A 26,714-nucleotide genomic window follows, 5' to 3' on the forward strand; every position below is an offset into this window, starting at 1 on the left:
CTTTCTGCATAGCCTGGTTATTGGACTGTCGAGGTCTTTCTGCATTTGGGAAGTGGTTCCCTGGTTTTTGTTTTCTTGTTTATAGATTCCCCAAAAATACATAGATAATATACAGTACATGGGTTTACGATATACAAGACTACCAAAGTCTCTAGCTTTCTGCATTCTAACCCTTTTTTTGCAAAGCAGTTCGTATATTGAACGCCTATTCTTCCACGGTCCCATCGACAGGGCAATCAACTCTCAATACTCTACACCGAACAGGCCAAAGTAGAACTCGCCCGTCATCAATACGAAGTGCTCTCTAACTTGAAGTAAATCACAAAAGAACCTTCATTGTCGAAGATTAAACTTTATTTGGTCTACTCTAACATGCTGGTATGCGCTATGCATCTTGAAACCGAACCGTCGCAAAAACGTCAGCGACATGTGTACAAACCAGATCGCGCCCAGCTGAATATGCAAAATATCTCCCCAACACCAGAAAATCCACGACACCTCTCCCACAACATCCCTCCCTGTACCTCCCTACTTCTCCTCCTCCACAGTCTCCTTCTTCTCAATGTCTGCAAGGACCATGCTCTCCACGGCCTTCATGCCAGCTTCCTCAGTCTTCTTGCCGGCGCCATCGTCATCGCCTGCAACGGCCTGGTCAAGTGCCAGCTTGGTCTGGCCGAGGGCGTAGATTTGCTCCTCAATAGTTTCGCGAGTGACGAAGCGGAACACCTCAACATCGCGAGTCTGACCGACGCGGTGAGCACGGTTCTCAGCCTGGACATCCTCCTGGGGGTTGAAGGAGGAGTCGAAGATGACGATCTTGTTGGCGCAGGCCAAATTGATTCCTGCACCACCAGCCTTGGTCGAGAGGAGGAAGACGGGGATTTCCTTACGGTCGTGGAACGCGTCCAGGATGGACTGGCGATCTTGGACATTGGTGCGGCCGTCTAGGCGGACAAAGTCCATCTGAAGAGTCTCGAGGACGTTCTCGAGGATGTCCATGACCATGGTAAACTGCGAGAAGACCAAGGTGCGGTCACCATTCGCGACGAAACGGGTGAGCAATTCACGGAGCTTTTCGACTTTGCCCGAGTCCATCCATTCCTCATTCTTGAGCTTGTATTTGCCGAGCGAGTTTGGGTTCTCCAAACACATGTTGTGGCATTCGTAGTCGTTGTAAGCCTGCAACTCCTCTTCGATGACGGCTGGATCGGAGAGGGCCCATTTATCTTCTTTCAGACAGCTCTTAGCCATCTTCTTAAGAATGGCATCAGTGTAGTGACGCCGGGCGAGCAGGGGGTGGATAGCGGCTTGGCGGAGCTTCATGAGGATATTGGCGGATTTCGAGCCAGTCTTCTTGCCAGCAGCACGGTCCTCGAGGAGCTGGCGGACTTGATCTTTTTCATGGTCATAAATGTCCCGCTGCGATGGTTTCATATCGCAGTACTCGACGTAGGAGTGCTTCGCGGGCAGGTCAATAACCTGTGTCTTCTTTCTGCGCAAGACAAAGGGCTTCAGCATGGACTTCGCACGCTCAATACGCTGTGCGGACAGGAGAGTTGCGTGCGATTCGTCAGACGTCTTTGCTTTGTTGGCAAAGACCGCCTGCAAATCATCCTTGTGTTGTCTGAAGACTCCCGGCAACATGAAGCCCAGCAGGGAGGCCAGCTCTTGCAGGTTGTTCTGCAGCGGGGTACCCGTAAGGAGCAATCGGAACTCGGCCTTGATGCGAATGAGTTTGTCGTACATAAGGGACTGCGAATTCTTCAACATGTGCCCTTCATCGTAAACGCAAACACTGAAATCCATCTCACGAAGGAACTTTGAATCCACCTTAGCCTTGGCGATGGTGTAGGTAGTCACCACCACGTTGATCGAGTCACGATCATTCTCCAGCTGATCGCGAAGGGAGGCACGTTCATCATGACGTGCGTAGTAAGGCTGGACCTTGAGCTTCGGAGAAAAGTTTTTGAACTCGCGAAGCCAGTTCTCAAGGGTGGAGGAAGGGACAACTACCAGGTGAGGGCCCTTGATGTCCTTTTCGTAGAGGTGCGAGAGGAAGGAGATGACCTGAACGGTCTTGCCAAGGCCCATTTCATCGGCGAGGATGCAGCTCATCTTTTTCTCATACAGCAGCGCCAGCCAGTTGAGACCGACGATCTGATAATCCTTCAAGACCAAGTTCTTGGACATGATGGATGGCTGTGAGATGAGACCAGACTGACCACTCGATTGAGACTTTCGAGATTTGACCACAGGTCGAATCTCATCGTCCGAATCATCCTCGTCGGGAGATTGGTGGCTTGAGGAAGGTGTTGCAATCCCCGAATCGTGAGAGCCACTCAGGTTCATGAGCTCCAGCTCAGCATCACCTCGCTTGCCGAAGATGTCCACACCCCACTTCTTCATCTCTTCGGCCACCGGCTTACCCAGCGCCTCGCATTCCGCGACGAGGGCGTCGATTGCCAGGTACCCAGTCCACATATCCAAACACTTGTCGACGATCTTGTCGCCGATGGGCTTGGGAGGCTTGCGGCCGCGGCCCTTGCCCTTGGGCTTGGCATTCTCATCCACGGGGGCACTGACCTCGCGCACCTGGCCCAGACTGGTGAATGGGCGCTGCGAGGTAATGAGCTCGGCGGTCTCTTGAGGGATCGAGGCAATATCGGCGAGATCGTGGGGTTGGCAGGTGTTGAAGAATCGTAGGACCTTTTGGTCCAGGTCTCCAGCAGATGCATTTTCGTCGATAACATCCGAATCATCCGAATCTGTCAGGACAGCTTCCGGGGTGAGAGACCGGGCGCGGGGAGGGCCATTCTGGAGACGTCGTGGCTTCTTCGTTGGGAGCGAGTCATCGTCCGAGTCGATTATGATGGCATCGGAGAGGGCTGGAGAATTCCGTTTTCTGCCACGCATGAGACGACCGCGGGGCTTCACCTCGTCTTCCTTCAGAAAAGCACCGGGCAAACTTGAAGCGGCCCATTTATCCTGAATGGTACCGCGGGCCTTGATATTCTGCTTGGCCGTTTGTCCCATGTTGCGGACAGGCTCGGCATTCAGCTCGTCATCCGAAGACTCAATTTCAATAGCGGCATTTCGGGTTCCATTTCCGTTTGCGCGGGCAGGTTCATTGGCGAGTAAATCCAGGGCCATATCGTAGTTTCCATTGGCCGCCATAAGAGCCTCCACGCACTCTGGTACAGACTTTGTGGGCATGACCTTGAGAATGCGCTCCACTTTTACTCGGATCCGGAAATCGGTAATGTCCTGCACGGTCGAGATATGGGCAGTCACAGGTTGTGCGCGGGAGGGAGCAGCTTGTCGGAGCTTCTTGGTAGCAACACCGCGAGGGGCGTCGGCTGGGCTCATCTGATCGGCAGAACGCTTCATACCCGGCGCAGTTGGGTCGTACATGGCAGATGAAGTGATTTCCTTGAAGCGATCCAGGGAGCGAGATTCAGCGCGTACAGGCGACTCGGCAACTTTTTCAGGGCTTCGAGCAGTCTTTTCAAACATGGCAGGTTTGATGTCCATGCGGTTCTCGTCGTCGTCAGAGGATCCGCCTCGGTAAGTGGGACCGTCATCCATGTCGAAGTTTGGGGTTCTTTTCGTAGGGCGAACAGTGGTAACTGGGGGACGGAAGGATGTGCCAGAGGGAGCCATGAGGGAGCTTAAAAGTCCTCCGCGGGGGGCTCGGTGGGTGGGTGGGGAGGCAGCAGGGGCCATGGGTGAGGAGGCAGCGACCTGGATTACCGTATTGGGATGAGAGTAAGGCATATCAACAAGCTGCGTTGCCTGGGTCAATCGTTGGGAAGGAGTCAGGGTATGCGCCGGCAAGGTGGCGATTGTCTCGTAGTCCCCATCTTCGTCGGGGGTGCCTGGAGCAGGCTTCCTTCCTCGAATGGGAGTATCAGGCACCGAATCATCCATTGTAGGCAGCTTTTGTCCCTGTCTGGCAGTCGAGGCCCACCCTCCTGTCATCAGGTCGTGTATACAAATCCACTTTTACTACTTTCGCCAGGAACGTTTTTTCTGCCGGCGGAGACGCGATCCCGACGCGCGCGTATCACGTGATTTAGATTGATTCTCGAATTGGGTGTCTTAACTGTGTTCAATCATACGAATGGATGGTAGTATAATGAGATTAAGTATAATGACTCGAAATATGATGTCTAGATTTGTCAATTGGATCTGTAGCTCCCTAAGGCTGAAATTGCCGACATTTGCTCTGAGTCTCTGTGAACCATGTGACCGGGGACCTAGACTGGCTCCGCAATCTAAGGTAGCTTAGCTTTATCAACCTTGATATCTCCTGGCACATGCTTGACCTATCAACCATCACAAATTCAGCAAGCTTTGGATCAATTGGGAACAGTATTTGAATTTGTATACTACAACACTCACATCATGTCTGCCCGCCGACCCCATGGACAAAGCTATGCCGATGTTGCGGCGAAGCCTGCCCCAAAGAGTGATTCTGACATCACCCCAGCTGTACCAGCGTACGTGGGCTTCAACACCATCTCAACCTAGACCCAGAATCATATATCTAACACTATTGAACCATCAGAGATGTGATTTACAAGCTTCTTGCCTTCACGGCCGCCATGGTGTTCGGCCCTATCGGCATCTATTTCTTGACAGTGAACACGGTCTTCAGAGGTTAGAATTGAACGACTTTCATTTCGCACTTGCAGTGTCCGTGTTAAGACTCTTTACTAATTCACATAACAGGTAACTCAACTTTTGCCGGCATTGCCGCTGCCGTTACTGCCAACGTGGTCTTATTTGCGTACATCTACGTTGCCTGGCTAGAAGACCAGGGCGACAAAAAGGAGGCCGACAAGGCCGAGTCCAAGAAAGCACAGTAGTGCAACCAAGTCTCCACATGATATGATCTTCCCCTCTATGTGTATTTTGGTTTTTACGGCGTTGAAGGTATTGTTATCCCAATTGATCAAGCAATTCGAGGATCGGGCTCGAGGAGCTTGTTGTCGGTCATACCGTATTCTCAGCTACAAAGCAAATTTTGTATTGTTGTTGGATATCATAAGACACATTCCCATGCCTGGCTCCAGCCCAGGGCTATTTCACTTCACACATGTACCTCGAGAACCCCCCTTTCCATTCCGACAAATGTTAAAGATGTCATGTCCATGTTGAAGGGGCCCATATGCACTCCGGGAGAACGAAGATAAGAAAAATTCCCAATGCCCAAATCCCTCGGAGGACGCCGATATGCTTTGCTCCCACATTGCAGAGGCTTTGACCATAAGTCAAAGATTCGATTATATGTCCTCCCACTCACGCCGGTCGGCGCTTGACAAACTCCTCCAGATCGGCCTTGGTCGCGACACCGAGCACGAACTTGCGTGTCACGTCGGTCACAACGGCGAATTGCTGCTTCTCACGCTTCTCGCCGTTGGGACCCGTCTCGCTCTCGAAGAACTGCTCCAGCTCCTCCAATGGCGTCTCCATGGTGATCACCTGGTAGATGCCACGCTTGCGGTTGAAGCGCTGCATGGCCGTGGCAACTGCATCGGTATCCTTGACTGCACCCTTCTGGAGGAGCTCCTTTAACCGGGGAATGCTCAGGTAGCCGAGGAGGGATCGCTTCGCCGCGTCGGTGACGGTGAGGTGGGTGTAGTCGCGCTCGTAGGCGGCCATCAGGGCAGCAGAGACGGGGTCATTGGGAGAGACCGACAGCGCAAGAGGAGGATCGAGGTCTTCAACGGTAGCCTATAATCCGTGCAAATTAGTATTCGGACAGCTCTAGACCTTTAAGGAGGGGGGGAGGGACCAACCCCGCGGTACTTGTCGGCCCAGGCAGCTTGCGGGGCCGCGGGGGCTGATGTTTGGTTTTCGCGAGTATAGGCCTCGCTGCCCGTTTGGTAGGAAGCCATTGTGTATGTAGGAATGTAGTTTCAAGGTCGTTGGGAGGTGTGGGGGGAGAGGTCGTTCAAGGTCGCAGGACAGTTCTTTTTGACGAAATTCGGCGCTTTTCCTCTTTTTCGCACGCCAAGACCATCTGACCCGATACGTCATTCTTGGGGGTCGGTTTCGATGGTGAGAGTCGAGTCATTTCCCAGCCTTGTTTGCCGGGGAGTTTCACTACTTTTCATTCAACTTCACCTCTTTCCTGGAAATCACATTTACGCTGTTGTGAGACTCGATCGGTTCGTTGCCAATGCCCTTTCCCTCCAACCACGTTCGACCCAGCATCTCCGATCGCTGTGTCTCCACTTTTGAGGACCCGCATTAACAGTGTACATCCTTGGATGACAGATCAACATGCTGCCGGACTCGATCATTTCGACTTTTGCGGCTCAGCACCCTCTCGGTGTGCTGGGTAAGCAACAGCCGTCACTTTCAAATGAATCCCTCCAGTCGACCTCCAAGAGACACGAGTCTTTCCCCGCTTGGAGTGCGATCGATGACGTGAAGAAGAAGGCCGATTCGATTGCTCAAGAAGCCGCTCGAGAATACAACATTGCTAGCCACAAGGCGCAGGAGAAAGCTGGCAAGATTGAGCTGTGGACGCCCAAATACTATGCTGCCTGTACTATTGGTGGCTTGCTCGCCTGTGTCAGTATAAATCATGACGGATATGCCATTGACAGACGGGATCTAGATTGCTGATACGGTCCACTATAGGGCCTCACTCACACTGCAGTGACCCCTCTTGATCTCATCAAATGTCGCCGCCAGGTTGATTCTAAGCTCTACAAGAGCAACATGCAAGCCTTCCACACGATTCGCGCTGCCGAGGGTTTCCGCGGTGTATTTACTGGTTGGAGTCCCACCTTTTTTGGCTATAGTGTAAGCTGACCCCCCAATGCCTTTGTTCTCGAAAAGTCACTCATACACACACATGAAAGGCCCAAGGAGCATTCAAATATGGTGGATATGAGTATTTCAAGAAGTTCTACAGCGATCTGGTCGGACAGGAGCGTGCTGCTGAATGGAAGACCTCTCTGTACCTGGTTGCCAGTGCTTCCGCCGAACTGATTGCCGACGTTGCCCTCTGCCCATTCGAGTCCGTCAAGGTGCGCATGCAGACAACCATCCCCCCTGATCTCCGAGGTACTTTCAGTGGTATTTCCTCAGTTGTCGCCAAGGAGGGCGTATCCGGGTAAGCTATCCCCACAGGGAAACCGTTGTTGAAACAAGGTTGTTCTTTTTCCAGAAGCATGTTGACAGTCTCCACCCAGTCTGTACAAGGGTCTGTACCCACTCTGGGGTCGCCAGATTCCCTACACTATGATGAAGTTTGCCTCGTTCGAAACTATTGTCGAGATGATCTACAAGAATCTGCCGGGCCAAAAATCAGACTACAACAAGGGTGCGCAGACTGCGGTTGCGTTTACTAGTGGTTATTTGGCCGGTATTCTCTGTGCCGTGGTCTCACATCCGGCCGATGTGATGGTTAGCAAGCTGAATGCCAACCGTCAAGCTGGTGAGGCCTTTGGTGCTGTGATGAGCCGTATCTATGGTGATATTGGATTCCGTGGTTTGTGGAATGGATTACCTGTCCGTATCGTGATGATCGGTACCTTGGTGAGTAGTCACCTCTAAATTTCTACTTGGATCAATGCTAATATACTATTCCAGACTGGTCTCCAGTGGATGATGTATGAATTCCTTTCCCTTCTCCCTTGAATTTGGTCTCCTATTTTTCTGTGCTAACCTTTTCTCAGCTACGACTCGTTCAAGATCTTCATGGGACTTCCGACCACCGGTGGTGGCCCTAGCGAGGCCAAGAAGAATTAGGCAGAGTAGAGGCAACTGCAACCTCTATGACCTCTACCGATACACCTATGCTTTGCGTATCGACCAGGTCTAGGGGTAGAGGATATTGACTAACTAACCTATACTTGACATGTGAATAATTCTTTTCTCTATCGTAGCACATAACCAAATTGATCTCAACTCCATCGATTACACCATTCTTACCTCCATCTACTCCGTACAAACTCTGCCAAGCACGCTATCAGCAAACCGATTTAGTCACCGCACCCACCAATCGCGGGGCCTTATCTTATCAGTCTCGACGTCACCAATCGCAGACGATCACCCGAACACTCTCCAGATAGAACAACCTCCTCCATAGGTCTAGGGACAATTACTCCCATCATTTAATATTTTCCTAGCCTCAGGCCGCAGATGGCGAGATCAACAGCCCCAGTCTAAACGTTCAAACAACTTGCTCTTCCCGACTCATTCTCGTATTTGACCCGTCTACTCTATATTATTCCAACCATCATCCAACCCATAAATCCTTTCTCCCTTCTACATATCCAACATCCAACATCCAACTACCCCTCGCTCATACGCTACACGTTTGAACCCGGTAAGTTTAGAAGATCCGATCGCGTACCTGCATCTGTTATCGCAGTCCCACCCATCCCCGTCCGACTATCCCCTCCCTAGCCACTGTGAACATACCTAGTCCCAAGCCCCCAAATCCACGCCTATCCAGTCCAGCTCATCCTGCTACGACTTAAAAACGAATCCAAGCCCCCGAATTAATCCCTGTCGTTGGTTCCGTGATAAGAAAAAAAGAAATACACACCCCCCCCCCCCCTCCTCGCATTTCCTTATCACTCTGCAATATTCCCCCCGAGCTTGGAGCTTACATTCACCCCGCACATACAGAATACATTCTGCAGTCTTTTACAATGGGCGAGCAAGAGCAACCAATGGTCTCCCACGGCCGTGGAGGTAAGAAAGAGAAAGAGATCGGGAAGAGTCTATCTAAGTAAATGCGTTAATGAAACTAACAACTCATCGTCGGGACCAGGCCAGGGCAACATCGGCCATGATTCTACGCAGTACGAGCACATCTCCCCCCACCACCCACCCTCAACTCTGAACTCCAGTATACCCTATCCTGGACAACCATCACTAACGAAATACCCCCAGATACGTCGACGGCGAGATCGTCCGCGAGGGCGTTTACGGCGACCAGGGTGACGGTGCATACTCCGCCGGGGTAAGTAACACCATAGCCCCGCGCCTACGCCTCCCACTTCCATTCCACTTTATGAATCTATAAAACAATCTAACACTCTTCACAGCGCGGCGGCGTCGGCAACATCGGATCCCCCGCGTACGCCCAACCTCCAAGGTCCCCCACGACGCAGAGATGGTCCCAGAGCTCGCGGTCCGCAACTCTACGGATGAGAACTACCATGTCGGCGTAAGTGTCCCCCTCTCAGCTATCATCCATCATCTTCCTAGTATCTCGATTATGGTACGTTTTATAAGTGTGACTATGGCTGACAATATTTCCTATTTCCAGCGCGGTGGCCAGGGTAACGTCCACCTCGACGACGCAACCCGCAAGGAGAAAGAGGAGAAGAAGAAGGGTCCTGCGCATGAGGGGTTGGCGGATAAATTGAAGCATAAGCTTATGGGGCGGAAGTAGAGGGGTTTCCCTATCTTTCTGACTCTTTGCGGGGAAGATAGATATCTATTCGAGGTTCCGTCCTGGGAGGAGGGAGATTGGAGTGGATTGGAAGGGGTGGAAGGGGTGGACGAAGTAGTTGGTTTTTTGATTCCCATTTTTGCTTTTGATTTTTTTTTGTTTTGGGTTTGTTGGAGGGTTCTTTAGAGGGGGGTTGGTTGGTGGGTTATTCGGGTGGATGAGAGAGGGTTGACTAATGATATCTTGATGTTGACTTGAATATGTTGTTCATATAACTCTAGTCGTAGAGGGGCTTGTCGTAAACAGTAGGGGCGGGGTCTCTATGCCGAATCCGATAAATAAGAGTCCGGTAAAAAGCACGCTTTGAATAGCGTCAGGTGTAACCGTTTTCGGCACGAAACTTACTTGTAGTATAGCCCAAGTCCATCCTTTATACTAGAACCACCTACCCACCTTGAGGAGGACAGAGAACCGCTCTTGCAATGGCAGTGCTAGCAGTGCCTAGTACATTCACACCGCTGTCCGGCAACACAAAAAGAGAAGAAACAGCTATCCATGTGCATGCAATATGACCAGGAAAAGAATTCATAAAAAGAGATACTTCCACACCCAAAAAAAAATAAAATCAACCCCGTGCCAAAAAGTAGGAGAACCCCCAAAATTCCCATATCCCATATCCCATAAACAGTCCCATGTATCATGACCTCGTAAAGCATGAACTCGAAGCGAAAAAAAATAAAAATAAAAAAAAGACATAATCCAACAAGCAGAAAGAAAGAAAAAGGGCAGACATGAAAAGAAACATCGAAGAATGTGACCGCATATCCCAATCGTGGTATATCCATGCACATAGGGATAAAAAGCCCGGTATAGGACCATATCATGGAATGAGAATCAAAACAACCAACAGGGATGAAAATATCCAGGAAACGCCAGCCCCGGGAAATAGATGAGTCGATGAATGGATGAATGGTGGTACATCTTTTCCTCGAAGCGAAAAGATCTCGAGTCGGGGCAAGAAAGAGGACAGGCAGAGAATAATACAACAAATCACTCTGTCTATCCCTTGCTAAACCGCTTCTTGAACCAACTCTTCCTCTTCTCCGGGTTTGCTTGTGCCTGCGCTTTTACATTCGCCGTCGGAGTCTTCCTCAAATGTCCATTTGCAGGCGCCGCGCCACCCCAGTTGGGATCCGCGGCGGCTGCCGGCGCAGACGGGAGATTCTTCCCATTCACGTTCATATTTGGGCTACCGCCGAAACCCTGGAAGCCATACTCGGCCTGGGCGCGTTCATCGAGTCGCTGTTGCTGCAGAGCCTGCTGCTGCAATTGATCCATTGAACTGTTGAGGCTGCTCGGGTCTGTGGATTGTCCGTAGGAGTCGGTATACCCGGAGCCAGACATGGCGGTGACATTGTCGTAGGAGCGTTGGTGGTTCTGTTGCTGGTAGGCGTATTGACCGCCGTTACCGTTGGCATATCCACCCTGCTCTGACTGGCGCGGGTTCTGGCGTGGGCGCCGACCGTTGCCGTTTTGGTTGTAGGGATAGTAGTTATCGGGGGCCTGGCTGGAACCGCCGTAGGCATCGATCATGCTGTCCGGGCGGGATTGGGCGTTGCGTCCGTAACCGTTCTGATCGCCGTATGCGCGGTTCGAGTAGCCGTTGTTCTGGCCTGTACATGGGTTGTTAGTGATCATTTCGGCCGGAATAAACACCCCATATCAAGAGCGAGCAGATCAATCTCTCTTACCTCCGTAGTAACTTGTCCGGCGACTGTAGTCGCCCATCTGCGAAGCGGCGTCATCTACAAGCGATTGATCAGAATTGGGGTCCCTGCGCGGAGGGACGGAGGAGGCGAACGAACCTGTACGGGCGTACGAGACGGGACGTTGACTGGTGTAGGTGCCATAGATGGCTGCTTCGAAGGAGCGGATGGTATCCAGCGGGCGCTCGAAACGTGGGCGGGTGGGGTTTGACCAGTCGGGATCGGCTGATTTCACGCAAGGAGAGTTAGTTTCATTGATTGCAGTTGATCAACGGCCAGGAATGTGTCAGGGGAGGGGACGCACTGATAGGATTGCCATATTGATCCTTATGCTCTATTGCGCGGAGAGAGCCCATATTGGACTTTTCCAGAGCAACCGCCACTATAGAAATGTGTCAGTCAATGTTGAAAAATGGTGATAATGCGACCGCGTGGACCCGACCCACGTGGGGACGAGAGAGGGAGGAAAGATAAGAAGGGGAGGGCGCAATTGCGAACGTACTGGGCTGCAACTCGTTCATCGCGACCGTAGGATCCGCCTTGGTATGTAAACTGCGTCGGGCCTTCTCCTGGGAGGACTCGGAGAGATGGGATTTATGGGAAGACTCGGATTTGACACTAAACCCACGACTCCGACGAGGAGAAGTGGCCGACTGTTGGGGGCCTGCCATCTTATTTAAAAAAACCGGATGGATCCAGTTTTCTTTTGCTTTAGCGTCCGCGATTCAAGGCAGCTGGGGCGGGTTTCTGAAACGGTTGTGATCTGCTCGGTGCCCTGAGCTTCGTGCTTTGGCGGCCGTTGTGGAGTTGCGATTGTGAAGGGTGGGAACTGCCAAGGCGATCGCGGCGTGGAGGTTCAGCCGGTGTAGATTGGATTCACTAAGGTAGTGAGACAACTCTGGGTGGTGGATGGGCAGGATTGTGTTCGGTAGAGGGAGAATATGGGAGGGGAAGTGATGGGATTGTCCACGAAGAAGCAAAAGGTGAAGGCTGGGGAGGGAAAGTCGGTGGGTGGTGAGGTGTACAGCCCGTAGTCTAGGACTAGGAAGTGGGATCAGAGGCGATCGAACGGTGGAGAAAAGTCGTTAGAGATGGGCGGATGTCGGAATGTGCGAGAATGGGTTTTTAAAGGAAGAAACAAGTGAAAGCCATACCACAGGCCGAGAAATTTCTGGTTGGCGACACAAGCCACGCAATGCTCGGACAGGCAGAACTCAAGAGTGAGATCCGCGGCATCTCGTTGGTGGCGTGGGGCAAGGGCTATCTATAGATCTGTATAGATATCGAGAGATCTATGGAGTAGAGATTTTATTAATTACAGACTAGCACAATAGTCTTCTCTATTTACCTATTCTATTTACCATGAACATCCCTCTAGTATCACACAATTATGAAAAGTAGAAATTCCCTTCCGATCCAGTGCCTGAACACCAAACGAGCCGTGGTACACAGCCCGTGCGATTGCGTGGACGCGATTGGTGGTGTTCTTCCTTTTGTCCCAGCCCGACTAGCACTAGGAACGATTGACTCACTTACTGAGTACTAGAGTAGTAGGTGAACAATCTAAAGTGCATTAGTGGTAGACATGGTAACATTAGCATAGTGGTCATGACAGTTCCCCACTCCTCTACCAAGAGTATTAATAGCCTCCAGAACCACTTCGTGATGCGCCTGCTGAAACGAACTCCGTCAGGGACTGGAATTCTAATGCCGGAGTCCCTGCTGCCAAGGAACCTATTTAATCATTCAGTCCCTTAAACATTCTATGACATATTCCATCCAATACTACATCTAGAAACAAAAATAATAGCTAGGTACATATACCAGTCAACGCATCACCACCCATTGTCTCCCCCCTCTCGTCTGAGACATTCCACCCCCAATTCCAGCGATCAGACCTGGGGTACATTACGAGAACCATTCACCTCCCCCTCCGAGTACTAGTCAACGCCTCTTTCCCAGATTCCATGCCAGAAAACAGAAAATGTCACCAGTCTGACCCTGAACTTAACCCTCTTCCTAGCTCTTCCGTCTTTTCCCTGGAGTGTTGATATTCTTGATCCTCTCCCGTGATAGCCACACATCCGCTGCCTTCCAATTGGCTGGTTCGAGGGAGATGTGCAGTCCTCATGTCGCCTGCATTAGAGAGGGTGTCGTTCCTTATTGGTGTTGAAGAATAGATAGTATCAGGTTTTATGCATGATTAGTATTTATTTGAAATCTAATTGTGGTGGTATAATCGGTTTGGGTGTCATTCACGGATGGTGATCGGCATCCGAGGCGGCTTCGGGAGCCAAGATATATAACGGATCGAGTTCATTCCGCTGACTTGTCTTGAATCCTTGTTGATGCCATTTGGGCAGATATGGTAAATAATGTTGTGCCCAATGCTCCATTAGCTTGAGTATTGACTGTTTTATGATTTATAGTCTTTTCTTCAATCGGAATCACATCAAGGGCCCAGCAGAGGACAACCTTATCGGAGCAATATACATATAACGACGAGTTCAGCACATTAGGTGCCGCAACGTTAGCTTATCTCCAAAGCTCACTGACCCTACTCTTCCACCCTTTACAGGTACATTCATCTCATAATTAAGATAGCCCGACCGTTAAAAAAGTAGAATGCATATGTAGAACCTATCAGGCGCCACCTAGTATTAGAAACCCCAGAGATAGCTGCTGATGGGAAAGCCCCGAGGAAAGTAGGTGTAGATAGGAATGCTACATCGAATTGGTTCAAAATACAAAACAAGTAAACAAGTACATTTCCATCTCCAATGTAGTAGAAGTAATACAAATATCCAATTCCCTGGTGGCTATTGTGGCTGAATGGATCCGTACAACTTGCGCCACCCGCACTGTGGTTGATGCCAGAGCCCTACGCAATCAGGAAGTGGGGAGGATCTAGATCTCGGCAATTACTCTCCACAAAACACAGAGTTTCTGATATCAGGCCAGGAAGAAAGCATAAACAAAATTACGACCAGTACGAAAGTACTGGCAAGGGCAGAAGTATGGGCAAGTTACGGGGTACTACATTCATTGGTCTTCCATACAAGCCGGGGAATCACTGGCGCATTCGGGGTACTCAGTCGCATTGGGTCATTTTGCACAGGTCGCCGTTCTCGTAGATCTGGTCCAAACATGCCATGGTGGAGTAGCCAGAGCAAGATAATGCAATTCGTCTATCACATAGGAAAACAACGAGCGGGACAGAACGGGCATTGGCGCACGCAAAGAAAACCTCGAACTCGATTGGACCTGGAAGAACGGGCGTTGAAAGATGAACGGTGGTATGAGATATTTGGCGTGTAAGAAATCGTGTCATACGCAATGGGAGAGAAGGGGGGAAGAGAGATGAGTTTGACGCCGAAGACCAGAGTATCGGACCAAGAAAAACACAGAACACAAGAAGATAAACGAATAGAGACACGGAGGGGAGGAAACAGGAGAAGACCGATATCATGCCTACAATAGAGAGAGCTATGGTTGATACCACACTCCCTACTATTGTAGACACAACGCAGTCAAATCACCCATTTCCCCTACCCTCGCGCTCTTTCATCCCAGACAGTGAACGTTGTTAAATTTTTTTTGATTCGTAGGGCTGTGATAAGTGGCCCTGCCTTCTCCCACGAATAAAACGTTATCAAACCGCCAACTCCCATCACCTTGCCATCAAACATCCGGCTTCGATCCGTCTCGACTTTTTTAAAATTCCATTTTGCCTGACACCGAAGTTCCGTCTGCGCGCAGAAAGGATCGGGGGAATTCGCCCACTAGATACAACATAGAGAAGCCGTTTAGATGTTGGAGGGGTAGAGCATGATGCGGACGGTGGCACCGAAGGACTTGGGGGGAGGTTGTTGCGGAACTTGGCGCGCACAACACCGGAGTTGCCTGGATGGAGACGTTAGTGGCGGAATTTTTGAAAACGAGTCATGCAATCATGCTGCTCGGAGATAGAATGTCGATGCAGAGAGTCATATAGATGATCTGCTGCTCTCATCAGAGTCGATGCGTACCGTGGGGGCGGGTGACCTTGCCCCAGATCACCCGAATGTTGGAGCCGCGGACCTCACGCTTGGCCCGGTAAACGAAAGCGACCTTCTTGCCAAGGTAGAAGCTGGCGGCCTTGGAGTCGTCAACGCCCTCAATCTGAACCAGACTGGTGTTGGGGTTGGTGTTACGCTTTCCGCGCTGGTAGCTCAGGTGGCGACCCCTGTAAAAGAAATCCGTATTAGACTGCTGATTCTCATCGACGATGAATGCGTTGTGTGGTGATTCGTGTGAAGTTTTCCTCCATGGTGTTGCGATGATTCTTTAAAACAAATTCGACCGATCCCCATTTTCGACATGTGTAGACTGGATTGTGTGCAAAACGCGATGACGGCGAGAAAAGTGATAAACTTACTTGACGTAGACTAGAAGGAAACGATATCTGTTAGCATGACAAGTTCAAAGAATAATCGCAGTTCGTGTGTGCCCCGATGCGCCGTGTCCCGATGTCCCCATTCGCGATTCCCTCCATCCTTCAACCTCAACTTGACACGGCGATCGATAACGGGCGTTGGTTCACTGATTTTGGGAAAGCACTCACGTCGGTGTCCCTGTTCCGAAGGCATTGTGACGGCTTTTCTCTGAGCAGCGGGCAAGAATAACAAGTCGAAGGAATGACCCGCAAGAGATCAGAAGTCGTTGCCGGTTGTCGTGGATGTCGTCGCTGATAGAGTCGAGCGCACAATCAAATTGGGAGGTGTGGTGGCCGGATTTCGCCCTAATCCTAATCGGGACCTTAGCGACAGGGTAAGCGAGGTCCCGTGATGGAGACGCTAGTCCGGATGGGAGTGAGCTGGAAAAATAGTTGTTCCAGAGGTTCCACTCTTCAGGTCACATGGTGATACCAGTCCCCTCATCCTTATCAAGTCTTATCTGCTCCTTATCGCTGGGAAGGTCAGATGACCCTTTTCCTCGATCACATCATCTCTTCACCGCCCCAATTGGCCCGTGGTTTTTCTGCCAGCCGGGCGTCTGTCCTCCGAACGGTCCAGCGACCGGCTACGACTCCGTAGCCAAGTTACAACTGTAATGGAAGGAGTTACATGGCTGGGCCCTGGCTGGAGCCTCCTGGCTGACAAACTTCACCATGACGTTGCTCCCTGGCGCTTAACACTTCCTTTTGATGGCTCCCGAGGTCCCGGTTACGTCGGTCTTTGACCTACACCCTTCGGCACGTTGCTCGGTCTTGTTGGAGGGGACCTGGTGAATTGGCCGAGTTTGATTTGCTGATCAGGATAAAGTTGAAAGAATTTGATTATTGTTCGTTACGAGATCACTCTGTAAAGTAACGATGGAGTAGTAGTACTACTGGAAAATTGCCCATTTCATACCCCGTGTCCGGATACATCTCCGGTGCAGTACAGACCGAGCTTCTTCATTGGGAAACCTACTCTCGACCTTCTCCCCTCAAACCCCCGCCCCACCATTTCAGGAGCCGTGATCGCTGTGACTTTCATAGTAGTCTAAGGGAGAATGTTCGACCGAGATCTTTCAAGACGGACTCACTTCCATACGAATTATACGAGTCGTCCTTACAAGGTACGCCCACTACATATTTAAGAGTATATATACTTTTTAGCAGGAACGTCTCTTGATTGGCTGGCAGATCCTGGCCCTGATACACCCTAATTCTGTCTCCGCGGATCTGTCGACTGTGACTAATATGCAAAGTACATCAACATTTAACTATCGTAAGGAGAATACTTTTTTTCAACGGTTAATATTCCGAATCCGGCATACGCTGGGCCGAATGGCTCGAGGGGGCCCGGAGTAAGTGCGACGGGAAAATAGAATCCGTCTGGTATGAGGGATGACAAATGTGCCGATCGCCTCCTCCACGATTTCGGTCACCGGTAGCATTTCAAGGGCCTTATCAAGGTACAATACCAGAAATCGTGATGTATGGGTCCTTGTATCTAGCTGTACAGACGGTTGTATGGATTAATTACTTCAATTCTATGTTCAAGTGTGGTGCTATAGAAGTAAGTGTTGGTTGTAGATGCTGCTTGATTACTCCTTGATTATGTACTTTGTGCTACAACTATACTTCGTGCTTATATCCCCCCCCCCCCTATGGGTAGCTTCGGTAAAATGCAAATCAGCTGTCCTCCATGTTCTTTTCCAGTGGAGCTGTAACACTCTGCAACACTGCATCTAGTCCACCAGGCTTCTGCAGCTCATCAGTGCATCTCATTCAAGGAGCTCATCATGCATTTGCAGTGCCGAAAGGGGTGCTCCACTATTTGGAGTCGCCTCTCTGACCGCAAAGTTAGGAAGCGGTTTTATGAGAATGATTAGAATCTTGATAATTCTCGAGTAAGATTATGTGATGCGCTTGTCTCGTACTTGATGTGTATACAAAGTTCCCATGGGTAGTTTGGCCACGTACTCTACACCCAATGCTTTCAGGCTGTTTCCTGTGTCATGGTTTTACCTGTAACGAATGGGCTTATCAGATGACCTGGTAATCAACCTCAGTGGTAGAACTAAATATTCCTTTTGCTTTCCAGAACAACCAGGGGGTTCGATTGGAACCGACCGAGGGGTCTTTGCGAGGGGCTGGATTAGCGTAGCTCACGTTGCACCAAACCTCCGAGCGAGCAAGCCGTGCCAACGCGGGGGTGGAGGGTCAGCTGGGAAGAAAATTGAGTAAGCTCTCGTCCGAATTCGCAGTTAGGACTTGGTGGAAATAAGGGAAGAAAAATAGGCCGTGATGACTCTGGAGATCCGGAGTTAAGTGGAAGCCAGGAGGGAGGAGTATAGTAGACGAAGTCGTTCAGTCGAAGGTACTACAGAACGAATAGGTCTATCGTGATGATTTATATGATTGTTGAGGATCAATCATATAGCATTGGTGCAATTTTAGCCAAAATAATTATAATTCTTTAAACTGATTTATCCAGATAAATAATAAATGACCGAGTAAAACGATCGAAACCATAAATTACCACCGGGCTACACTCCTCCAGCCCCACCGAAAAGAGCTGCGAGAGAGACTGCCCATTAAAAAAGTACTCCGCCGGATCCTGTTGGAATTGCTCTTCTCCCCAACAACTCCTTTTCCTCCTAATTAATCTTTTCTCTCCTTTTGTACCTCTTCCATTCCTCCTTCCATCCCATTGTATATTGTCGTTGTTGCACAAAAATATGGCCAGTATGATCAACCAGACCGATGAGCGCCAAAATGCTGGGTGAGTTTTTTTAGTTCCTCGTCTCTGACATCACCTCCCCTCCCCTCCGGCAGCGGAAGCGCGCCGCCAACTTCACCTCAACACCTCCCCTCCTCTCCTGGTCCTCCGACAATAGCCAGTTGATTGAGCGCGCATCGTGACACCGTTTCTCGATCGCTTGAATTTACTTGCTCCGAGCCAATTTGGGATCGCATTCTTACTGCCCCGCGATATCCATTTCCTTTCCCCCCCCGCCACAGCCCCTCCGTCCAGCTCGTTTTTCAAGACAGATTTTGCCGTCGTCAACCTTGACTCTCCACCCCATCTCCGAGCTAACAATGTCTTTCCATTCCAGCACCATCGAGTTGAAGGATGACACCGTCATCGTGGTGCTCGGTGCCTCTGGTGATCTTGCCAAAAAGAAGACGGTTCGTGTTTCCCTCCAATTCATCTGCTTCCGATGACTCCTCGGTGTGCTCTCTCCCGGTTCCAAAGCTAACCTGCCGACACAGTTCCCCGCACTTTTCGGCCTTGTATGTGATGATACCAGCTCAGCCATTGGGAAAGACGACGAATTCCCCATTCTAACAGACAATTTTTCTAGTTCCGCAACAAATTCCTCCCCAAGGATATTAAGATCGTCGGATATGCGCGGACGAAGATGGACCATGACGAATACCTCAAGCGCGTGCGCTCGTATATCAAGGTTCCCACAAAGGAGATCGAGGAGCAATTAGATCAGTTCTGCCAGCTTTGCTCTTATGTTTCTGGCCAATACGACCAGGATGACTCCTTCATCAACCTCAACAAGCACCTCGAGGAGGTGGAGAAGGGTCGTCAATCAAAGGAGCAGAACCGCGTCTTCTACATGGCGCTCCCTCCCAGTGTTTTCATCACCGTGTCAGAGCAATTGAAGCGCAACTGCTACCCCAAGTCCGGTCTCGCTCGCATTATCGTGAGTCACTACCCCAGCACTTTGGTTTTTTAACCGAGGCAACGACCGCGCTAACCACCCCGCGCCCCACGTCACAGGTCGAGAAGCCCTTCGGCAAGGATCTTCAGAGCTCGCGCGATCTCCAGAAGGCTCTGGACCCTAACTGGAAGGAAGAGGAGATCTTCCGTATCGATCACTACCTCGGTAAGGAGATGGTCAAGAATATTCTCATTCTGCGGTTCGGCAATGAGTTCTTCAACGCGACATGGAACCGTCACCACATCGATAACGTTCAGGTATGGTCAATTACTGCAATTGCTACCATGTTGCGATGATAAATGATCTCTGACGTGGATTTTTTGGACAGATCACATTCAAGGAGCCTTTCGGCACTGAGGGCCGTGGTGGTTACTTCGACGAGTTCGGTATCATCCGTGATGTCATGCAGAACCACCTGCTGCAGGTGCTGACCCTGCTCGCTATGGAGCGCCCCATTTCCTTCTCCTCGGAGGATATCCGTGACGAGAAGGTCCGTGTTCTGCGCGCGATGGATGCCATCGAGCCCAAGAACGTGATCATTGGACAGTACGGCCGCTCGCTCGACGGCAGCAAGCCCGGTTACCTCGAAGACGACACCGTGCCCAAGGAGTCGCGCTGCCCCACCTTCTGCGCCCTGGTCGCCTACATTAAGAACGAGCGTTGGGACGGCGTTCCCTTCATCCTGAAGGCCGGCAAGGGTATGTTTTCATCTGGAAGTTTACTTTCAACATCGATTCTAACTTTTATTTTCTAGCCCTCAACGAGCAGAAGACTGAGGTTCGCATCCAGTTCAAGGATGTGACCTCTGGAATCTTCAAGGACATTCCACGCAACGAGCTGGTCATCCGTGTCCAGCCCAACGAGTCCGTCTACATCAAGATGAACTCCAAGCTGCCCGGTCTGTCCATGCAGACGGTGGTGACCGAGCTGGACTTGACCTACCGCCGCCGCTTCTCCGACCTCAAGATCCCCGAGGCCTACGAGTCCTTGATCTTGGACGCCTTCAAGGGCGACCACTCCAACTTTGTGCGTGATGACGAGTTGGACGCCTCCTGGCGCATCTTCACCCCTCTCCTGCACTACCTGGACGACAACAAGGAGATCATCCCCATGGAGTACCCATACGGTAAGACTGAAACCCGCCATGTGACCTGCTGCTCCAATGATACTAATTTCTATCCCTTCTTAGGCTCCCGTGGCCCCGCCGTCCTCGACGACTTCACTGCCTCCTACGGTTACAAGTTCAGCGACGCCGCTGGCTACCAGTGGCCAGTGACTACATCTGCCCCGAACCGCCTGTAGAGCATTTATGGGCGAATCGGGTTAGGCATTAGCGCTGTTTACGACGATATGGGACGCGGGATTAACGAAGGCGAACAAAATCCATCTATTTCTTTTTTTTCATGAAGCTTGTTCCTTGTCTCTCTGTTTTCTTATTTATTTTTTCTTTTATCTCTTCTCTACATCTTGATCCCTCTGTTACTGACTGTCTAGACTTGAGGTTATACGTTCAGCCAGCTGCAGTTTGTGATGGATTGAAATGTGTACTGGGTATCTCTATTTCGGGTTCCCTCTGCGTCGATTCGGGTACCTAGAAACGGGCTTTGAGCTCGCAATGCTATGAAAAGAATATTCTATCTTATTGTTCCAGTAAACCCCTGCCTTGATTGAACTAGCAAAGAGTTAAGAGGGCACGCGGTAGATAAGTACTTGTAGTTACAGAGGGGGTTGACTAACCTTCGGAAGAGGTAGAAAATTAGCGCCGTTTTTTTACCAAGGCCCTTTTATAAGCGATGTCCTAGGCTACCTAGAATAAGAGATGTTAGAAGAGGTATCAATAGAGGTAGGCCTTTCTCTATATCAAAATGAAAATCCTTAGTAAGAATGATTTACCCTCGATACTAGATTGTAAGAAGGATGTCTATAAATCGAATAGAAAACTGCATAAAAAGGTATAAAATAAATGATTAACACGTTCTCACAGTGCAAAAGGACCAACGGGGTCGTTTGTCAGGGCACAATGATTCAATGGGAGTTCTCTTCTTGTTTGATGCTGGAACATGCAAAAGACTTAGTTTCATTGTTTGTTATTGTCAGCTGCTGGCTTATAAATTGGATCCCACCTTCACATCTTCAACGTTGACTGACCTTCCTCTTTCTCCTCCTGACCTGTCCTTGATCCTGACACAGGCACCTCTATATCTCTGCCATGCCGACTCTACAAGCTATCCCTTGCTCTACATTCTGTCAACAGCCAGTCTCTATTTCCTCTATATAATCCACATCTTTCTTTCCTCCACACCAGGGACCACTCCAGTGGGCTTGGATCTTCGGAAAATCCTAGGCTTCGGTGCTTCTCACGCCTTTTGAACTAACGGCTACGCCGTGTTATGAGTAATTCCCCTGCAATGTTTCTTCCTTCCCTTTACATGTCCTCTTGCTCACATCTCCCCTAGCAAAGAAACCAGGCTATGCCTCATTCACTTTTCTGGCACCGAGCAAACAATCTGGAGCCGCGGCTCTTTCCAGCGTGGGCTGTCACCCGCCCTTATCCGGGATCGGCGCCCAACAAAGTATGTCGAAATTGCAACTGGGTAGACTTTGCGCTCTCTAGCTGCGCTCTCTAGCTTGGCTGAGAATACTTTATCCATGGACTGCTAGTTCAACAAGTCCTTTCTCAGGTCAAGTCCTGCGTGGAAGGACATTTGACTCGGTATGAATTCATTTTGATCAAGAGCTGGTCCCAACCCGGAGACTCGGTACAACTCCCACTTTGCAGCAGGTGTTCCAATTGGGTTGAGACATATCCTAGCTTTCTCCATGAACAAGTGGCCTACCTTGTGTTGAAGAATGTCCCACAGACACTCGGTCTCTCATCATCTCCCTGTTTGTGTATACTCTATATCCGTGTGGTCTCTCTCACGTTCCTGGCTTCTCAAGCGAATTGCGTGATGGCTACAAAGCAAGGGGACAGCATCCACACCCAAATTGATGAAGCTCACAACTTCTGGGACCTGATAAAGATGGTACATGCATTTGGGGTGTACCAGCTATTACAAGTTCAAGAGAAAAACTGGGGAGAATACCATGGGGTAATTATACCCCCGCCACCAGCGAATCTATCTCACCCATCTTACTGAGATTGCTCGAAAATCACTACAAACCAAGATGCCAAAGCACAGCATACCCTGGGTTGCTGGACCAGACGATACGAATACCGCGGCCATGCTATGCATTTCGTACCGAATGGAGCAGAAGCTCATGGTCGCCATGTTTTACACACTATCTATGCCTTTCCGAGCATCATGGATCGTCTCCAAGCTACTTTGGTCACACTTCATTTCTGTCTCCTCCAACCGCATCATCGATTTAGTCGTTGGTGTGAGTTCTATATGCCATCGTGAGGTGCTTTGTAGTATGCATAGCACCAACTTGAAGAAGGTATGTTTGTTCGTACTGTAGCATAGATAGCAATGCTAATACTGGCTTCATTCAGCTAGGACTTCGAGAAAAAAGAATTTGCAATTTTAGGCGTTCGTGGCACATCACCAGCCTTTCAGAGCCCCCTTGGATGCCACTCAGAGCAATGAGAGAGACTTTTTTGATTACCGCCCCCGTCTGTTGCTCAAATCCAATCCGCCAAGATGGATACCCTGGGACTGTGAGTAATTTCATATCTTCCCCGACACCTCCATAGACGTTCTTACTACTTGTGATCTGGCTTTCATGATAGCTGGAAGTGTCTGAATGATTTTGATTGCTGAAGTCCGCATTGACCGTGTTCCTTGTGCTAATCTGGATGACAGTACCTAGAAGCCTTTCAAGCTCGCCCATCCAATTCCGATGTCATGCTTGAATCTATTCGGCGTCGTATATACAATGGCATTGCAGCCGGTCCATGGGCAATCCTCTATAAAATGCTATATGGACAAGTGTTGAGAGCAACCATGCATTTGGCATTTATGGAGTCGGTACAATCTCGACCAAGGAGTTTCCTTCTACTGTCATTAGTATCTCATGATATGTGCGGGCCTTCAAAGTAAATGACGAGCGCAATGTGCAAAAGACCATTGATTTGGCATGAAAAAGATTTTCGATAATTCGACAAAAACAATAAGCACATCTCTGACTAGTGAAGATACCTTCATGTCGCCTTTTTCATCGTCGGAAGGAAAGCCTTTCTGATCACGATCGATCGAAGAGACCCGTGTGAGTATTAGTCTGGGTTGCCGGACTGCACTGAGACTTGCAGTATGCCCTGTTCACAACGGTCAACTGGTTATATACGTGCTTAGTCCATAATGGAGCCCACCCTGTAGTTTCGCACGCATTCGGAGATGCGTGGTCTGCTGACATACCATGGTTATCAGGTATGGTGATGAGCCATGCCATGTGGAGTCGTCTTTCTGAGCGGAGGTTTGACGTCGGTGGATGATTATCAAGGTGATGGATGAGTCGGATTGTGTGTGGTCTGGGCTATATACTTTCGATCATGATGAAGAGCAGAAGCGTTAAGCTGAGCGACACCCGAGGTTTCGCTACATTGCCTTCAACACACTGATGTGCCGCCAGGCCGGGTTCTTCGTCCGCCCGCAACCAGGCCAAGCCAAGGAGGCGCTGCATGGGGCTTTCCAGGCCCGTACCCAAGAACCCATCACTGATTTCTTCGGCTCTGTTCATGGCACTCGCCCCTATTGGTTTGGCCATCGTCGTGAGTTACAGGCTATGGTCCAGCTTCTCGGGGCGGCGCATATCTTTGTCACCCACTCGGCTGCGGATTTACATTGGGATGATCTGATGCGCCATCTCCCTCGTTATCAAGAGTGGCTGAAGAGTATAACCTACAAGCAGATCCGGATTGCCATGGAGAACCTTCGCGATAACCCTCATTAGTTCCACTACCGATTTCAACCATTCTTAAGGATCTTAAAGCGCAGATTCAAGATCGATGACCACTCGAAGGAGCTGAACACGGCGCTACCTATGGCAAAGGAGGACGATGTTGGCTGATTTTGAGTATTTCTATGGCCCGTGTTGAGAAGTTGAACCTGAACGGCGGAGACCATGAGGGATGATTGAAAGTACATAGAAGATCACTCCATACACCCCTCGACTGGATCGCCAATCCGACCAGATATGAGCAACCGCATCCATTTATCAAATAACAAATATCTACTCTTGATTACGTCTGTCCATATTGCTTGGCTCAAATGGTAAAATCAATGACACCATGCCAATCACTACAAAAAGCCCGCTGCAGACAAAAATTGGAACCGAGGAGTACACGTTTCCCCACGTAGCGATAAATGGGGATGTGAGTGAAGCGACTCGGCCACAAGCCAGCGTCAACCCGCACCCGATACCCCGGTACTTGTCGGGCATAACTTCGGGAGTATAGCTAGAACAGGGTTAGCCTAAAGTAGGTTTACATACGCTATGACTGTGAAGCAAGTACTCACCCATAGATAACACCGTACATAGCATTCAAAAAGAAATTAATCATGCATGAGAATCCCACATTCTGAGCCTCATTCTTCACGGTGGTAAATAATCCCGCAAATATCGCACATGCACATGCTGTCAAAGTGATTGTACGACGACGACCGAGGAATGGGACTCGAATTAGGTACCCGCTGAGCACAGGCCCAAGTATTCCCACTACTGAAGAGACTGACCAGTCGCGGTATGTTTGGTAGACGCTTCCATCGCCAATTTTGGCACCGTGTGCTTCGAGATAGTATGTTAGGAAGACGATGTATACGGGGTATCTGGAGCAGGTTAGCATCGTGAGATGCATGAAGGATAAAGGTAAAGAGAGAGAGATACGCTATCCCGACAAGGAGCCAGATAAGGATGAGGCAGATCATAGAGCGGGCTTGTCTCTTCCCTTGGAATAGCCCCGCTAGCATACCAAAGGCCGCCCTCATGGATTTGTGAGGTTCTGACTGCTCCTCGTGAAGTTGAGAGCTCGACATCCTATACGCGGACTTGTTGATTCGACTAATCGTGTTAATAGATACGACAGCTTCTTCTCTCCGACCCTGCAAGGCCAGCCATTTTGGTGACTCGCTCATTCGTAGAGAGAAGGAACGGAGAATGGACATGAAGAGACAGAGGACTCCGAGAATGATATAGAGATATCGCCATCCCATGTTGTCGGATTTTCTGCATGTAGCTGGCGTGGCGCCCTGTGGGCAGCAGAAGTTTACCACTAGTGGCCAAGCTACTAACGTCAGTTATGGAAAGTAGAAAATAATCTTCAATAATTCAAGTCACCTATTAGGCCTGTGATAGTGCTTCCCAGCCCCCAGAGGCATGCAAGGCCGGTTAGGAGGAAGCCCCATTTGCGAGGGAGGCTTTCAGCGAGCACAGTCAGGTCAATTGCCACTATGTTTTTATCAGCCATGGTTTCGACAAATAACAGTTGCTAACTGAGGATTGACGAGAAGCTCAGAGGAGTGGGAAGGAAAGAAAGCAAGACACTCACAATTTCCACCGCCAAAAAACGCTGCAATGGCCACGAATACATTCAAGACGGCCCAAGTGGGCGAGGCTGCGCCAACAGCTGTGAAGATCGATACTCCAAAAATGGAAATCTGCCATGACAGACGACGACCGGTAATATCTGCTAGCAGTCCGAAGGCTATTGCGCCAATTGCCAATCCTGCATACTGAGAGGCAGAAAGTAGAGTTGCATACTGCGGTGCAAATTCCTTGGATGCTTGTGGCATCACGAGACTGATGGAAACTAAAAGCATCTAGAATCTAGTTAGACGTGCAAGTTATCGGGATGAGCTTGCTCTTACCTGATCAACGACGAAGCCGAAACCGCATGAGACCATCAGCCGCCATTGGTAGCGGCCCATGCCTATCGCTTCAATTGCATCTTGAATGAGAGTCACATTGGGAGTTGGGATATGCTCAGTGGTGTGATGACATATTTCACCCTCTGAAAAACTAGTGGTGTGGGTCAATTCGGGTTTCTTTTCGGGTTCCATGTTTGTGGAGATGGTCCTAGACATACACGCGTGGATCTTAGCGTATTTATATTTCCCCAGAACCTCGAGTGTTTGATAAGCAAAGCTCCAATGAGAGAGGGTAACTGGTTATTATCAGTATCATGGACAGAAATCGACTCGTTGGGCCCGTACTTCAATGCGGGGAATGAGAGCTTGTATACAGTTTCACGGACCCGGCCCGCTTCCGCGAGAGGGGCTGCTTGATGTATGATGACATTATGCAGGCACATTGAGAGGGCTAAGATAAACCAGATTAAGTTCAACAACTTTGTTGAGTAAACGATATTGACCTTATCGGCG

General features: G+C 49.9%; 11 protein-coding genes across 11 annotated transcripts; 6 read left to right on the forward strand and 5 right to left on the reverse strand.

The window, feature by feature from the left end:
* Nucleotides 1–528: 528 nt before the first annotated feature.
* Nucleotides 529–3,927, reverse strand: N7496_004749 (DEAD/DEAH box helicase; the record flags this gene model as incomplete). The annotated part of the gene is made up of 1 exon (XM_056697678.1): nt 529–3,927. The coding sequence occupies one exon, from the start codon at nt 3,925–3,927 to the stop codon at nt 529–531; it is 3,399 nt and encodes a 1,132-aa protein (XP_056556203.1).
* Nucleotides 3,928–4,404: 477 nt separating this feature from the next.
* On the forward strand, nt 4,405–4,868 carry N7496_004750 (vacuolar ATPase assembly integral membrane protein VMA21; the record flags this gene model as incomplete). Its single annotated transcript, XM_056697679.1, has 3 exons — nt 4,405–4,499; nt 4,568–4,659; nt 4,732–4,868. 3 exons carry the CDS (start codon nt 4,405–4,407, stop codon nt 4,866–4,868), a joined length of 324 nt encoding a protein of 107 aa, XP_056556204.1.
* Nucleotides 4,869–5,301: 433 nt separating this feature from the next.
* Nucleotides 5,302–5,900, reverse strand: N7496_004751 (putative cystathionine beta-synthase (beta-thionase); the record flags this gene model as incomplete). The annotated part of the gene is made up of 2 exons (XM_056697680.1): nt 5,302–5,736; nt 5,802–5,900. The coding sequence occupies 2 exons, from the start codon at nt 5,898–5,900 to the stop codon at nt 5,302–5,304; spliced, it is 534 nt and encodes a 177-aa protein (XP_056556205.1).
* A 388-nt stretch (nt 5,901–6,288) lies between these two features.
* On the forward strand, nt 6,289–7,767 carry N7496_004752 (putative mitochondrial phosphate carrier protein; the record flags this gene model as incomplete). The annotated part of the gene is made up of 6 exons (XM_056697681.1): nt 6,289–6,582; nt 6,652–6,816; nt 6,876–7,129; nt 7,209–7,554; nt 7,609–7,628; nt 7,695–7,767. 6 exons carry the CDS (start codon nt 6,289–6,291, stop codon nt 7,765–7,767), a joined length of 1,152 nt encoding a protein of 383 aa, XP_056556206.1.
* Nucleotides 7,768–8,675: 908 nt separating this feature from the next.
* Nucleotides 8,676–9,424, forward strand: N7496_004753 (DUF3602 domain-containing protein; the record flags this gene model as incomplete). Its single annotated transcript, XM_056697682.1, has 5 exons — nt 8,676–8,718; nt 8,798–8,828; nt 8,920–8,989; nt 9,125–9,196; nt 9,299–9,424. The coding sequence occupies 5 exons, from the start codon at nt 8,676–8,678 to the stop codon at nt 9,422–9,424; spliced, it is 342 nt and encodes a 113-aa protein (XP_056556207.1).
* A 1,059-nt stretch (nt 9,425–10,483) lies between these two features.
* On the reverse strand, nt 10,484–11,861 carry N7496_004754 (DUF2406 domain-containing protein; the record flags this gene model as incomplete). The annotated part of the gene is made up of 4 exons (XM_056697683.1): nt 10,484–11,097; nt 11,176–11,415; nt 11,495–11,572; nt 11,693–11,861. The coding sequence occupies 4 exons, from the start codon at nt 11,859–11,861 to the stop codon at nt 10,484–10,486; spliced, it is 1,101 nt and encodes a 366-aa protein (XP_056556208.1).
* A 2,999-nt stretch (nt 11,862–14,860) lies between these two features.
* On the reverse strand, nt 14,861–15,818 carry N7496_004755 (60S ribosomal eL33 domain-containing protein; the record flags this gene model as incomplete). The annotated part of the gene is made up of 4 exons (XM_056697684.1): nt 14,861–15,093; nt 15,219–15,415; nt 15,608–15,617; nt 15,794–15,818. 4 exons carry the CDS (start codon nt 15,816–15,818, stop codon nt 14,861–14,863), a joined length of 465 nt encoding a protein of 154 aa, XP_056556209.1.
* A 2,942-nt stretch (nt 15,819–18,760) lies between these two features.
* Nucleotides 18,761–20,697, forward strand: N7496_004756 (glucose-6-phosphate dehydrogenase; the record flags this gene model as incomplete). The annotated part of the gene is made up of 7 exons (XM_056697685.1): nt 18,761–18,850; nt 18,935–18,955; nt 19,027–19,377; nt 19,455–19,652; nt 19,724–20,093; nt 20,150–20,521; nt 20,585–20,697. 7 exons carry the CDS (start codon nt 18,761–18,763, stop codon nt 20,695–20,697), a joined length of 1,515 nt encoding a protein of 504 aa, XP_056556210.1.
* A 1,866-nt stretch (nt 20,698–22,563) lies between these two features.
* N7496_004757 (uncharacterized protein) lies at nt 22,564–22,985 on the forward strand (the record flags this gene model as incomplete). Its single annotated transcript, XM_056697686.1, has 2 exons — nt 22,564–22,776; nt 22,896–22,985. The coding sequence occupies 2 exons, from the start codon at nt 22,564–22,566 to the stop codon at nt 22,983–22,985; spliced, it is 303 nt and encodes a 100-aa protein (XP_056556211.1).
* Nucleotides 22,986–23,955: 970 nt separating this feature from the next.
* Nucleotides 23,956–24,288, forward strand: N7496_004758 (uncharacterized protein; the record flags this gene model as incomplete). The annotated part of the gene is made up of 1 exon (XM_056697687.1): nt 23,956–24,288. One exon carries the CDS (start codon nt 23,956–23,958, stop codon nt 24,286–24,288), a length of 333 nt encoding a protein of 110 aa, XP_056556212.1.
* A 562-nt stretch (nt 24,289–24,850) lies between these two features.
* N7496_004759 (uncharacterized protein) lies at nt 24,851–26,417 on the reverse strand (the record flags this gene model as incomplete). The annotated part of the gene is made up of 5 exons (XM_056697688.1): nt 24,851–25,163; nt 25,222–25,618; nt 25,672–25,782; nt 25,883–26,153; nt 26,202–26,417. The coding sequence occupies 5 exons, from the start codon at nt 26,415–26,417 to the stop codon at nt 24,851–24,853; spliced, it is 1,308 nt and encodes a 435-aa protein (XP_056556213.1).
* Nucleotides 26,418–26,714: the final 297 nt, after the last annotated feature.

This window comes from Penicillium cataractarum (assembly GCF_028827025.1).
Source record: "Penicillium cataractarum strain IBT 29864 chromosome Unknown utg000004l, whole genome shotgun sequence".
NCBI classification, from domain to species: Eukaryota; Fungi; Ascomycota; class Eurotiomycetes; order Eurotiales; family Aspergillaceae; genus Penicillium; species Penicillium cataractarum.